The 14,610-nt window shown below is 56.0% G+C and overlaps 1 protein-coding gene across 1 annotated transcript; it reads right to left on the bottom strand.

Moving 5' to 3' along the window:
- Positions 1-7,380: 7,380 nt before the first annotated feature.
- ELF3 (E74 like ETS transcription factor 3) lies at positions 7,381-13,452 on the bottom strand. The gene is made up of 9 exons (XM_036086631.2): positions 12,140-13,452; positions 11,538-11,708; positions 10,961-11,182; positions 10,643-10,729; positions 10,323-10,442; positions 10,075-10,164; positions 9,812-9,928; positions 8,703-8,898; positions 7,381-8,191 (listed from the first exon to the last, which is right to left on the bottom strand). The coding sequence occupies exons 2-9, from the start codon at positions 11,698-11,700 to the stop codon at positions 8,077-8,079; spliced, it is 1,110 nt and encodes a 369-aa protein (XP_035942524.1). The 5' UTR covers positions 11,701-11,708; positions 12,140-13,452; the 3' UTR covers positions 7,381-8,076.
- Positions 13,453-14,610: the final 1,158 nt, after the last annotated feature.

Genomic DNA, 14,610 nt, shown 5'->3' with positions numbered 1-14,610 from the left:
AAAAATATCAAAGAAAAAAATTCCCACTGCCAAGAAACAATGTAACCAGTAGAACGAGATTCATAGATGACCCAAATGTTAAAGGCTCTAGTAGAAAAGGTGGATGACATGCAGGAACAGATAGGGAATTTCATCAGAGATAGGAAAATTTTAAGAGTCAAAGAGGAATGCTAGAAATTAAAAAATGGACATGGAGATTAAGAATGGTTTCAGCAGGCTCATCAGAAGACAATACAGCTGAGGAAAGAAAGAATCAATAAAAGAACACCGTAACTGCCTATGAATCTGTGGACAAAGCCTTAATCTCTCAGAGCCAAAGGTTTCTCATGAAATTGAATGGACTCGTTCTTGCCTCTGAGTGAGTGAAAGGAAGAAACATCCTGGAGACATTTTATTGTATTTTATTTTATTTATTTGAGAGAGAGAGAGAGAGAGAGCATGAGCAGGGGAAGGGGCGGAGGGAGAGGGAGAAGCAGACTACCTGCTGAGCAAGGAGTCCGACCAACCAACTGTGGGGCTAAATCCCAGGACCCCAGCATCATGACCTGAGTTGAGGGCAAGCGCTTAACTGACTGAGCCACCCAGGCGCCTCCCTGGAGACATTTTTTTTAAAGGGCTAGAGCAATGTAAATAACAGCCCTTGAAAGCTTTTTCCAATCCCTTTGATACCTAAATTTCTTTTTCAAAAGGAGAAATGGTTTGATTTCCTTCATAGCAATATATACATAATCTAACTTTTTTCAGAAAATATAAAGTGATTTTTCATCATGCCACCCAGAGATAGCCATAACATTTTACAAAGGTGAGATCATTCTACACACGACGAATGCAAACCTACCTTTTCCCACCACTTCATAACATATCCTGGACAAGTCTATATGTCAATAAATACAGCTCTGAAGCATCACTTTAATGGCTGCCTAGCATTTGAATAAATATCTCTCCTGGTGTTAATTTCACCAGTCCTCTTCTGATTGACACTTAGGTCGCTGTTGTCTGTCTGCAATTATAACACCACCGTAATGAGAGTCCTTGTACATATACATATCTTTGTGAATCTATCCAATTATTTTCTTTGGAAAAATTCTCAGGCATGAAATTGCTGTGTAAAGTGGTATGCATGGTTTTTTAAAGACTTTTATTTTTTTATTTTTATTTTTATTTATTTATTATTTTTTTTAAAGATTTTTATTTATTTATTTGACAGAGACACAGCGAGAGAGAGAACACAAGCAGAGGGAGTGGGAGAGGGAGAAACAGGCCTCCCGCTGAGCAGGGAGCCCGATGCGGGGCTCGATCCCAGAACTCTGGGATCATGACCTGAGCCGAAGGCAGACGCTTAACGACTGAGCCACCCAGGCGCCCCTTAAAGACTTTTAGACAATTTGTCAAACTGTTCTTCAGAAAGTGTCTCCTAATTCACACCTAGACCAACAGTTTATGGCATGCTTGAGTTTATCTTTACATCCTCAACAGCTCTAGACATCAGGGACATTCTTATTATTCTTTTGCCAGTTTGATATGTGAAAGGTAGTATCTCCCATGGTCTTAAGCTTCTCTCATATCAAACCATGATAGAGAAGAATAAATGCTTCTGTCTGCCTTCTCCATAGAGATTCTAGTTTTCTGAACCCCAGTATTGGCCCTGCCTGGAGCATTTTATCTTGGCTAAAAATCAGCCAAGGACCCAAGCTTGTGCTATAAGGACTCTAAATCCCAGCATGCCTTGCAAACACCTGGGGTAGGTGAGGGATGGACCAAGGGATGCTGGGACTTTCCCCTCAGTGTTGCGGCCTGGGTCACTGAGACTGGTGCAGGTGTGGAGGTGAGCAGGTGAGGCTGAGTCATGCAGGACACTGGGCATGGTTTCCTGGATCAGCTCCAGAGTTGACACAAAGGTTCCAGTAACGGGCAGCTGAGCAGGGCTAATTGCTATTGCTGTTGGCCCAGCCCAGCCCTGCATGTAGCAGGAGGAGCAGGGGGAGGAGGAGGAGGGGCACAAGAATGAGGATGCAACCCTCCCAAGAGATGGCCCCATGAGGATCTCAAAAACTGAAAACTCACTCTCCATCCTTCCCATAGGATCAAGAAGTCCCTGAAAAGCATCTCTAATTGAATCCATCCCCCCTCCCGGGCGGGTTTGTAGATCAGTAGAGCACTTCTCAAAGTGTGCATCTAATGGTGGGATTTCAGGTGCTCGTAAGCAGTGAGACATCGGCATTGCTTGGCGCCTCTCAAAACAGTCAGTTGTGGGGTTGAGAGAAGGTCAGGAAGCCAGGGTTCAAATCCTGATTTCTTCAACTTACTACCTCTGAAAACTTGAGCTGTTTCTTTATCTCTCTAAAGCCTCAGTTTCTCATCTGTGAAATGAGGGGCTCATCCTACCTTGCAGACTTGTTGGGAGGCTCATGTACATGACTTTGGAATTTCTTAGGCTCCAGCCCAGGCTCTCTACAATCCCTGGGTGACCTCTTCCCAGCCGGGTCCCCTGCACCCAGCATAGAGCCAGGCACTCAGCAGACACTCAGTGAACGCTCCCTGAGAGAATAAATGAATATGGCACATTGAGCACTAACTTGACACATGACTTGGTACCTAGTAGGTGCCTAATAAGGGGCCAGCTGTCAACATTAATCTCAGGTTCTGTACTGGCACGCTGTGTGACTTTGAGCAAGTCACCTTCCTTCTCTGAGCCTGAGCTTCTTCACCTATAAAATGGGGCTTGTTCATTTGGATCTTGTGCTCTATTCTATAAATCACTGGTAGATGATTATGATGTAGGGACTAACTTAGGACACTGTTCTTCCTGAAAAGAGATGGGTTAAGGGAAGAAATACTATATGAAGAGCTGTTGCACAGATGAATGAGGTTATGCCAATTCTCCTTCTCCTTCAGCAGGGAGAGAGCTACCTGGATGGGCCAAGTTTGCTGGGCAGGACTGGTGTCTTTGGGCACTCTGAGTTAAGCAGCCATGCCCAGCACAGAAAGTCTGCGCTGATACTCAGTGCGCATGAGTGCCCATTATATGCCATGCACCGAACTGGACTGAAAATGTTCTTGGAGGTGAGAAAATGTGATATTTCCTAGTGAGTATCAGAGGGCTCTGATCCCCATCCCAGGCCCTTATTGTAGAAGGAGCTGGCTGGGTTTCTATACTAGTTTTTGTTTTTAAAGATTTTATTTAGGGGTGCCTGGGTGGCTAAGTCGTTAAGTATCTGCCTTCAGCTCAGGTCATGATCCCGGGATCCTGGGATCGAGCCCCGCATCGGGCTCCCTGCTCAGCGGGGAGCCTGCTTCTCCCTCTCCCACTCCCCTTGCTTGTGTTCCCCCTCTGTCTCTCTCTGCCAAATAAGTAAATAAAATCTTTAATAAATAAATAAATAAAGATTTTATTTATTTTGAGAGATAGAGAGCATGAGAGGGTGGGGGGAGGGGCAGCGGCAGAAGGAGAGAGAGAATCTCAAGCAGACTCCATGCCGAGTGCGGAGCCCACGACTCTGAGATCTTGACCTGAGCCGAAATCAAGAGTCAGATGCTTAACCGACTGAGCCACCCAGGTGCCCCGGGTTTCCATACTTGTGAGCATGACTACTCCCCACACCTCCCCGCCCCCCGCTCATGCATTTACTTACTGATATCCTCAACAAACCATCATTTTGCCAAGTAGAGGGGGTACAGAATGAGCTCCTAGTCTGGGAGCAGTAGGTAGGGGGCTAGGCATAGATATTTTCAACCAGGGGTTGAAGACTTCCTGCCTCTGGGGCTACATAGATTTTTTTGTGGTGGCCAGAGGGGTGAACTTGAGAATATATAGGGGACAGCATGATCTTGCTTCTGCATCTAGTGGTCCAGTGCGCGAGCTGGCTCAGGTCTGCCAGATCTTCTGATTTCTTTTTTTTTTTTTTTTAAGATTTTATTTATTTACGTGAGAGAGAAAGAACTCCCGTGCACACGCATGGGGAGAGGGAGGGGCAAGCAGACTCCCTGTTGAGCAAGGAGCCCGATGCGGGGCTCCACTCTAGGACCCCGGGATCATGACCTGAGCCGAAGGCAGACGCTTCACCGACTGAGCCACCCAGCGCCCCAACAAGGGCCCAAGTTTTCATTTTGCACTGGGCCCTGCAAATTATGCAACTGGTCCCAACTGGAGGGAAGGTCTGAGCCCACCTGGTGGGGGGAGAGGGCAGAAGGGATGGCAGGAAATGAATCAGAAAGGGGGTCAGTTGGGGCATCTGGGTGGCTCAGTCGGTTAAGCATCTGACTCTTGATTTCAGCTCAGGTCATGAGATTGAGCCCCAAGTTATGCTCGGCACTGGGTGTAGGGCCTGCTTAAGATTCTCTCTCCTCCTCCCCTGCGAGCTCTCTCTCCCCCTCTCCCTCTCTCCCTCTCTAAAGAAAAGGGGGGGCTCAGTTGTACCTGAGGGAAGAGATGAGCAATGTAACCACAGGGCTCAGGCGGGGCGAGCCTGGGGTTTCATCCACTGGGGGGAGGTTGAGGCTGTGTGTGTGAGTGTGACTGACATGTGACAGTGTGAGTGTGACTGTGATGTGTGAGTGTGTGATATGTGTGGCAGTGTGAGTGGACTGACGTGTGAGTGTGACTAATATATGAGTGTGTGTGATATGTGTGGGAGAGTGTGAGTGTGACTGTGATGTGTGAGTGTGTGTGACGTGTGAGGGAGCGTGTGACTGATGTGTCAGTGGGACGTGTGTGCGCGCACGTATGGGAGCGGTGTGGCCGTGCAAGACCGCGGAGTGTGTGAGGATGTGTGCGGGGCGGGGGTGTGCAGGTGTGCATGAGCGTGTGTGGGCACCTGTGTGGGATCTGTGAGTGTGGGTGCGAGTCTGTGACAGTGTGTGCAGAGGGGGAGGTGGTGGCCGGGGCAGGGAGAGGCAGGGAGAGTCACCGGGCGGTTTAACAAATATTTATTGAGCACGTTGCGTGTGCCAGGTGCTGTGCAAGGTGCTGAGATGGGTGCGCGGCGGCCCTGCCAGGAGGCCCTCACAGCCCGCGGGCAGAGGGAGAACCGGAGGGCAAGCGCGGACTGAAATAAACCCTTCAGGAAACTACAGCCTTACCCACTTCACCCGGGGGGGGGCAGGGCAAGTTAGACTTCCCCAGAACTGGTGTTGGGGGGGCAGAATCCGGGCGCTCTCTGGGGAGGCCCGGGGCCAAAGCCCGCCCCTCAGGCACACCCAAACACGGGAGAGGTGACCTCCCTCCGACCTGCCCCGCAGCACACCCACCCGCTCCCACAGAAGCAGATAAGAGGTGACCGGCAGCCAGGGGGCACAACCTAAACAGCCCAGCCCCACCCAGGGAGCCGCACAGCCCTGGGCGGAGGCAGGGCCCATCTCTGGGGGGTCGGCTCAGGGGCTCCAGAGCTGGTGAGAGCTGGGGGGACCGAGAAAGGCCAGCCTTGGGCTCTGTGTGGGGCTCTGCAGCGTCCTGAGGGGGAAGAGGGTGGAGAGCAGTGTTGGGGCGAAAGACAACTTGAGTAAGAAACATGTCGCTCGCCGGGGCCAGAGGAGCCCTCCCTGCCTCCCCAGCGCCAGGGCTGCCCAGGCGCCCTCCCGGGTTCCCCTCCCAGAGCTGCAGCATGGGGGTACTGCCGCCCGGGCTCCTGCAGGGGCAGGAGCCCTCGGATCTGGCCCCCCGCTCACCTGGCGGGGGTGACCTTGGACCAGCCACTAGCCTCATCAGGGACCTGGGGACGCCCAGTCTCCTCAAAGGGCTATGGTGTTGGATGAAATGAGATAATGGGATGAGGAAAGCACCTCATAAATGGAAAATGGCGGGACAAAGGTCAGAGTGTAGTGCTGGGCCCAGAGCCGCCTCCCAGCCCTGCGGCAGAGGACAAAGGGGCTCAGCCCCAGGGTCCCAGCTCCCCTCCCCCACTCAGACCGTCAGGTGGGCACCCAAGGCCAGTGGCTCCGTCTTAGAACTGAAGACACTGGGGAGCAGGGCAGTGTGCTCCGAGTTCCTAAGGTTCATCGTGCACTCCTGGCTAGGCAACTCTGGCGACAAGGGTCACCTCTCTTTAGGGTATGAAGACCCCCCAAGATAACATGGGCCGAAAAACCAGTGGTGCCTAGCACCTCTTCATTTCTAAGACATGAGGTCATTCTTAGGCTAAGTTGCCAAAGGCTCCCCAGCCCAGAGGTGGCCTGACCCGCACAGAGACCAGGGCTGTTTGAGGCTAACCCTTCCCTCTACTCACTTCGACTAACCTGCTTGTGCAGTCACAGGAATACTTTGTCCAAAATGGCTCCAGAAGATTCTAGCTTCCTTCATGACCCCACTAGCCTCTCCAACCAACTTCCTCACTTTCCTTTTTACTATTCCTTATTTCTCCAGAGCAAGGCCCACTTCCACACGTCTGGTTTTCTAAGCTCCCTTCCTTACCCACAGCCTTCAGTAAATAATCTGGTATTTCCAAGACAACTAAACAGCATTTTAAACTTACAAAATGCCTTTTTAATGTGCTCTATGGAATTTGAAGCCTCAAACTTAAGGAGCTTTCCACTGGAAGATATTCTTCATGAGGAACCATACGTACACCTCCTCTTAGTAAAATCCTCTCCTAGAACCTGGCTGCATTATCACTGTGGAGACACAGCAACATAGTTCTGGAATGTACTGAGGATTAAGTCAGAAGAGCCCTAACCCTGGGGACACCCCCAGGGTAAAAGCTACTGAGCACCAAGGTGCTGCCCTGGAGGCCTTGGCTGAGTCGCTGGCCCTATTGAACCTCACTTTCTGCATCTGTAAAATGGGAGGGATAAATCTCCCTCTCTCTTTTTGGGAGAGGATCAGGTGGGCTGAGGGGCTGTCTGACACAGTGCCTTGCGTACACGAGGCTGGCAAATGTTTATTCCTTCCCCCCTTCTTTCTTATCAAGTATTCATCTCCATTTTGTTTTCTCTGTTTGGGGCCAACACGGCTGGAATCTGAAGCGTCTATCCCATAAGGCTCGATACGTAATTCTAGACTTCTTAGAGAGCGTCGGATCCAAACCCCAGCCTTTCAGCAAGGAAGCAGGCCCAGAGGGCTGACTTGGCCAAGGTCACCGCGCAAATGTGTCGCGGCAGCCGGGCTGGCCCAGTGTCTGGCTGGCCAAGCTCATGCCCTTGTTTGCACGGAGCCTGGGAAGCTTTCTTAAGTCTCACCTTGTTTCCTTTGCTTGCCCTCCAGCCCCCCCGGGGCAGCTTGTCTGTAAACCGAGCCCTCCTGCTCTCGGACACCTGTCCCTACCCTGCAGGCCTGCCTCTGCCGTCACCCCCAGCCCGGTAAAGCTCCTGCCCCGCCCCTCCTCCAACCCCACGGCCTCATCCAATCCAGAGGCCCAAATTTCAGTATGCAGGTAGCTAAGACAAAGGTTAGAAAAAGTGCAGAAGACACTTTATTGGAGGTCTCTGCTTCCATTCACAGGAGAAAGGAGCCAGGAGCCCCCATCTGAGGGTCCCGGCATCTCCCCGCCCCTCACTGGCCCAGCAGAAGGCCTAGAACAGTCAGTCTGACCTCGAACACGTGGAGGGAGAGGAGCGGGGAGGGGAATGTCTTAGAAAAAATAGATCTCTATGTACATCTGACGTATTTATAGCACATAAATTAGGGAGTGCTCTGACCCCTGCCTGCGGGGTCCAAGCACTGAGGTGGAGGCCGGTCCGGAAAGCAGGGGGCAGGAGGACCCCGTCTTGCCCCCTCTCTCGCAGCACCCCTGCTGCTTTTTCCTGGCCTCCTTGGCTCAGCCCAGGCATCTGGAGGCGGAAGGCATTGTCTGCAGCTGCTGTCGGGGTTGGGTCTGGGAGGCACCAGGTAAGAGGAACGATGCTGCCGCTGTGGTCCGCCGACCGGTCACCTCAAACCCCAGGGCTCGTAATTCCAAGAGGAGGGCAGAGAGGAGAGGCCGCAAGCCCCAGATCCCAGGATGGCGGCTGAACAAGGAACCCGAACCTCAGCTTCTCTCCACAGCACGGCCCCAGCCTGCCCGAATGGTGGGGGCCTGGTGGTCCTCCCAGGAGGGGCTGCAGGCCTCCAGTCCATGCGTTTGGTCCTGGGTCCTGTTCGGACCCTCAGTTTCGACTCCCGGCAACCTCTTCCTCCTTCCAGCCGCTGGAGTTCTTGCCGAACTTGTAGACCAGCCGCCGGCCATCCACTCGCTCCAGGATCTCCCGTTTGTAGTAGTACCTGGGTGCGGACAAGGGTGGTCAGACGGGCCCGGGTAGGGAGCAGCCCGGACTGCTGATGCCCTTCCCCCCCCCCGCCCCCGATATCCTCGTGGGGCCTGGCCCACTGGGTTCCAGCTTATCATGAAACCACGTGATTTTAGGGCTGGAAGGGACCTTAGTGATTGTTCAGGGGGAGACTGAGGTCCAGACAAGCAATCTAATTGATTCAATAGGGGAAAAGCCAGGTCTTGGTGGAGGCCTTGGCTCAAGCTCTTTTCACCACTAAGAACTTTTCTCAGGACAAGCCTTGCAGATAATGCAAAGAAACATTGCCAGAGAGAGTTCGCTGTGTCTGCTATGCCGACCTACTGCTTTCTCCATGTCATCCTTTAATCCCAGAAGTGGGCAGACACTATTATCCTCACTCTACAGGACTCAAACCTGTCAGGAGGGTGGTGGTCAGAGAGAGCCGTGGGAGCGGGGACAAGCTGTCCCCAGCAGCATCCGCAGGACCCCGGGCACCTGCTCACCTCATGGCTCTGCTCAGCTTCTCGTAGGTCATGCTGCTATTCTTCTTCTTTTGGCCCCAAAGCTGGGCCACAGCCTCTGACCGCAGGAACTTGAAGACACCCTCTTGCCGGTTCTCCCACTTCATGAGGCCTTCATTGAGTTCCGGGTGGATGAGGATGTCCCGGATAAACTCCCACAGGTGGGTGCCTCTGGGGGCTGCAAGGCCAGAGGCTTCGGTCAGAGGCCAGGGTAGCCCCTCTCCTCCGAGACTGGCGGGCCCCGGCCGGCCCAGCACGCCACCCCCGGATGGCCGTGTCCCGGCTGCTCCCTCCCGCCTCCCCCACCAGACGGGGCCTGCCTCTCACACAGCACAGATGTCTTATGCGCTCAAATACTGATCCTGTGTCTGGCTGGGATTTGAGAGTGACTGAGACGCACTACCGCCTGAAGGGGCCCGTGGTTCGGTGGGCGCCACCGTGAAAACACAAACACACCAACAGGTGGTGAGAGCTTGGCGAGTACAGGACCAGGGAGCTGGCCCGGCCTGGGGGACGAGGGGACAGCTTCCTGGAAAAAACAGCCCCCTGAAGACAAGAAGCAAGCCAGGCGCAGCGTGTGGGGGGAGGGAGGCTGCCCGCACGAAACGGAGGCAAGAAGGAGCTCGGGGCCGTCACCCAGCGGTTCCCAGCGGCCGGCTGGCGCACACCAGGGCCTGAGGCCTGCAGCAGGGGCACGGTCCTCTGCCTGAGCCCCCTGCGGCCCCGCGGTCCCTCCCAGCACCCACCAGCTGCCCCCTCACACCACCGAGGGTGTCCCAGCAGGCAGGACAGAGCAAGTGCAGAGAGAACTGGAGTGGGTGGGCTGGGAACCTGGGCTCTAGTCCCACGGGCCTTCTTCCGGGGCCTCAGTTTCCCCTCCTCTCCAGGACCACTGACCTAGGCTCTGCAAGGAGGTGGTGACCAGTGCCACACAGCCTCGGGCCCCGTGCACAGCCAGGACGGCAGGAGGGAGGAGCGGGGTGGATAGCTGGCGAACACGGGAGAAAGAAGCCCCAGTGGTGCCACAGCGAACCTGCCGCCCGCCCCATCCCCCAGGCCTCAGAGCAAAGGGGGGGACCCCAGGAGCTCACCATGCTTGCTCTTCTTGCCCTCCAGACACTCCCGAGACTCTTTGCTCAGCTTTCGAGGCCGACCCCGTTTCCGCTTCCCGTGCTTAGGATCCCCCTTCTTATAGTCGGGAAAGCCGTCTAAGACAGGGGAGGTGCGAGGTCAGGAGGGGAAGGAAGGGGGGGGGGGCTTGAGGGGGCAGCTCCTGCAGGGAAACCCTGCAGGCGAGCAGGGATGAGGGGAAGGACCAGCCCCAAGGGCACTGCCCACTGGGATCCCCACTCACCCCTAGAGAAGAGCTTGCTGTCACTGGGATCCAGGTCCACGTCACTTGCACCGGAGTCTGAGGAGTGGGGACTCTGGGAAGTACCAGTCCCTGGGGGGGGGAGGCAGAGTGAGTCCATACCTTCTGGGGGGGGTCGCTGCCCAGCCCGCTCCTGTTCCTCGCAGAAAGCCTGGGCTCTAGTGCAGGAACCAAGGGCTGCGGGACGTTTGGGGGAAAGGGGAGGCTGTGGCCCGGACGAGGGTGCTCACCTGCGGTGGAGACATCAGAGCTGCCGGGGGAGGGGGCTCCTGGGCTGTAGCTGCTAGGGAAGTAGGGCCCGGCCTGCCGGCACTCCTCCAGCATCTCTTGGCTGAAGGGGCTTTCCTGGTCTGGGAAGAGGAGTTAGGGGTTCAGACAGGGTTCCGAGGAACAGGCAGGGACACTAGGCCACCTAGAGGTCCAATGAGCTGCTGTTTTCCTAGCTGGGGGTGACAGAAGTCTGGCGACCAAGGGTCAGCTCTAGCGCTTCCGGGAGAGGCTGAGATGGGATAGGACAAGCTGGGGGACGATTGAGAAAATGAATTCTCACCAAAGGGGCCCAGGGTCTCCTGGAAGGCCATGCTGTCCTTCTCCAGCAGCTCAATGATCCAGCTGAGTTCGTCAGGAAAGCTGGAAGCTGATTGGGAAGGGAGGAGGGGTCAGAGCCCAGGCAGGCGTCCCACTCCCCTCTCCCCTCAGGGCTTCCTTCGCGGTCTGTGCCCACTGGCCTGGGGCTGCAGGTCCTTCCCACAGCCCTGCTGGCCTCAGCTCGGGGTGTGGGCCGTTCCCTAGGCCAGCCTCCCCAGCTGAGAGGGAGGCCTCCCCCTCCAGCCCTGGGCTCCGGGGGGCACCAGCGGCCCGGACTCACTGAGGTCCCACAGCTGGGAATAGAGTTGGTCCCCCAGAGGCCCGAAGACCAGGCGCAGCTCCTCGGGGGCACAGTTGCAGAGCGTGGCCCCGTCCATGTCACACCGCGAGAAGTCGATGGAACTCGCGTCGTATTTGTTCTTCTCCACTTGGTAGCTGATCCAGTCCAGAACCTGGGCCTTTGACCAGAACTGGGGCTGCTTCCCCGACCAGCTGGCCTTCTCTACAAGGGACCGGGCACAGCGTCAGGTCAGCTTGAGCCACCCGGACCCTCACCGCCCATTTCTGGCGCCCATTTGGGCTTCTGTGTGCATCGCCCCCCCCCCCCCCCACGTCTCAGAGACCCTCCCAGGAGGAGGGACAGGGGGTGGCATTCACACCTTCGCCCAGCACCTCACTTAGTCGGTCGCTGCCCCTCAACCCCAATACCTCAGCCTCTTACAAGTCACCCCAGCCCCTAGTGCTAGAATTTGCTGGGGGGACCCTCCTCCCTGCCTGACTTCCCCATTTATCTAACAGACTCTTAGAGGGATGTCTCTCCCTCCCCCAAACACCCCATCCCACCTGCTGAGACCCACCTGTGCCCTCCAGTGGCATCTGGGGGTTACTCAGGGTCAGCACCAGGTCATCAGCCCCAAAGGTGGCGGCAGGGGGGACGGAAGTCAGGGCGGGCTCTTCTGAGCTGTACATAGTACTGAAGTAGTTGCTAAAGACGTTGCTAATCTCACAGGTTGCAGCCATGAGGCTACCTGGGGAGAGAGAGGCCAAGGCTGGTGAGGGCCAGGGTCCTCCCCTTACCCTCTGGCTCTTCTGTTCCAGCCAAGCCTGGGGCAGGAGGAGCCCCAAGGGGGGGGCGGTGAAGGTCAATATCTCTTTGAACACCCTCTCCTCATGGAGGGCTCCAAGATCTCAGAGCCTGCTGCGGCCACTAGGCCTCCTATGGGCCCCCTCCTCAGCCCCCCTGGGCCCTTGGGTGGGACTGGCAGAGTTAGGGCCACTCTGTCCCTCCCAGAGACGGTGCCTCTGCGACCTTCAGGGCACTCCCACTGCCCGACACTCCTGCTCAGGGGCCCTACAGTGCGCAACTGCAGTGGGTGGGTATAGAAACTACACATCCCCTCGACCCCTCTCCGTTTCCCAGGGCCCAGGCTGGGCAATATGACAGGTGGGGGGGTCCTACCTGACTGGCGGAGTGTGGGTGTGGCAGGCAGGCAGGATTAAGGGACAGTAGGCAGGCGAGAAATCCAGGAGGCAAAAAGCTGCGCCAGGTAGCTCTGAGGCGTCTGGCCCGCGCTCCCCCACCCGCCCTAAATAGAGGCGTGTGGGAGCTCCTCCCTGAGCCCAGGGCTTTATAGTACGCCCGGCGGTAACCTGAGCTGGTGGCTCATTGGACGGAGGGGATTTCCTGGCCTTTTAGACTGGGCTTCTGGCCCCAGGTGATTTGCATATTTTGTGCCACTTGGCCCGGATCCTGGCAGGCGGTGCTGGGAAATCAGGCCCGGCTGGTTTAATGATTGTCAGAGTCTGTCATCCCGCACCCTCTGGGGTTGGGCACAGGGCACTGGCCTGGGCGGGTGGCAGGAGAGTCGCTGGGGTGGGCATCTGTACTTGCGGCCACCCACTGGCACAGGAAATTCCTCAGGGGGGCCAGGCCGGGGATGGGCTGGCAGGGGGAGGAGAACGGGGTAGAACTGGGGAGGAGAACTGCTAGTCCCCAAATGGGTAGAGATGTGAGGGCAAGGGGGCCTCGTAGGGAGAGCAGATAGTGGGGTCGAGGGCATTTTCCGACAATGCCCAGGATTCCTGCTGGAAGGCTCTCCAGACACTAGGCACTATTCATGGGCTCATCCAGCCTAGCCTCAGGGCCCCAGCGTCCCCAGTGTCCCCAGTAGTCTGCTCGCTGGCATCTACTTCGGTGGTAAAGTCTTGACACACTTTGCCCACCCGGACCCCCTGCAAGCCGCAGTCACTTCTGGAGAGGTCTGGCTCTCCCTCAGCCCCAGCCGAAGCCCTCGGACCCTGCAGGTGCTGGAATCCGCGTGGCCGTGTTGATCCCGCGCCGTCAGGTCTCCCTTCTAGTCTCCCCGCCCTCGGCCCAGCTGACCGGTACCTGTCTGCTACCCTCTAGTGGCCAGAAGCCTGCCTCCCTGGGTCCCAGCATTCCACGGAGAAAATGGAACGCTCAGTATTTACCATTTACCAGGCACTTGTAACGTAGTCTCCACTTAAAACTCACAAAAACACTAAGGAATGTAGGATTGTCTCCATTTTAAAGCTGAGAGCATCTTAGCTCAGAGGGGTTTTGTGACTTGCCCGGGCCACACGGAGCTGGTTACGTGGTGTGGCTGGTGCTCTCTCCCCATAGCAGGCGCGACCTGGCTTCAGGGTCCTTTGCTCAGTGGCTCGGAGGCTCGGCCAGCCCCTCACCCTCCCCGTGGGCACGGTGAGTCCTTTGTGTCTGTGATCCCATCTAAGAATGCAGAGCCCACTGGAGACCCTTAGCACTGGCAGCAGAGGATGGGGGGTGAGGAGGCAGGAGACCTGTGTTCAGGTAACTCCCCAGCTACGTGATTCTGTTTGTTTCCCATGGGTAAAAACAAGGTTGTTTGGACTTAATAATCCCTAAGATCTCTTCCAGATCTAGTTTTTTATGCATTGAAGATGTAGGATCTGAGTGTCTCTTTCCGCACCTCCTTTGTTAATGCCACAACCCTGGGTGGCTCGTGGCCAAGCTTAGCCTCAGTGGGCGAAATGGCTCCTCACATGGTGACCCCCCCCCTCCAGAGCTGCCCCCTTCTCTCTAGAGCCAGATGACTAAGAAGGCCATCTCCCGGAATCTTCTCTTTGTCCCTGAAACTGCTGCGCCCTAGGAGAGGGGCTTAGAGTCCAGGGCCCCCTCCACTGGGGTGGCAGGAGAGCCTGGGGCTCTGGCGGTAGGATTTTCCCCAGCCCTTCAGGGGGCCTCCCCCAAGGAGCCTGAGGCGGGCACACCCTCCACCCAGTCACTCACCCTGGAATGTGGGAGAACCGGCTTCTAGCCCCAGGACGGCTCACATGCTCCCCTGCCCTGGGGGACACCTGGCTCAGGCTCCAGAGGGTGGGATGAGAAGGATGTTTGCCTTCCCGGGGCTTCACAAAAGAAATGGGGCTGAGATAAGGAATCCCTATAGGCTAGCACCTTATCTCCCAAGTATTAATGCTTTCAATAGCCCAATAGTGGGTGATGTTATGGAGGGTAAGCGGGAAAGACTTCAGTCTGAGGTCAGTGCCTTGGAGGTGGGGAGAGGTTCTAGGATAGTGGTCAGAGGAGCTGTGGAGTAGGCGGCCTTCCCAATAACCCTGCCCACGGCAGGAAGAGCCCGTTGGCCCTCCCCATAAAGCTCGCCCAGACGACGGCACAGCCTCATCTTCGGGATACGGGATGGCAAGAGCACTGCCTCCCAGCCCTATAAAAGGATAGGCACATCCAGCAGGACTGTTGGGTGGCAAAGGGGTGAGCAGGGCAGGCAACACAACTCAGGATACCCATGCTGTGCACTGTGAGGATGCTCAAAGTTAGTGGGGTCAAAGAACGGCTGTCAGAGGAAGGGCTTCTCCAGCGACCCTACTATTCTGCCATAGGTATTCGTGCAAACAAGGCAAGACAGCCAC

The sequence above is a fragment of the Halichoerus grypus genome, chromosome 7, assembly GCF_964656455.1.
Source record: "Halichoerus grypus chromosome 7, mHalGry1.hap1.1, whole genome shotgun sequence".
NCBI lineage: Eukaryota > Metazoa > Chordata > Mammalia > Carnivora > Phocidae > Halichoerus > Halichoerus grypus.
This window is presented reverse-complemented; position numbering and strand designations above follow the sequence as displayed.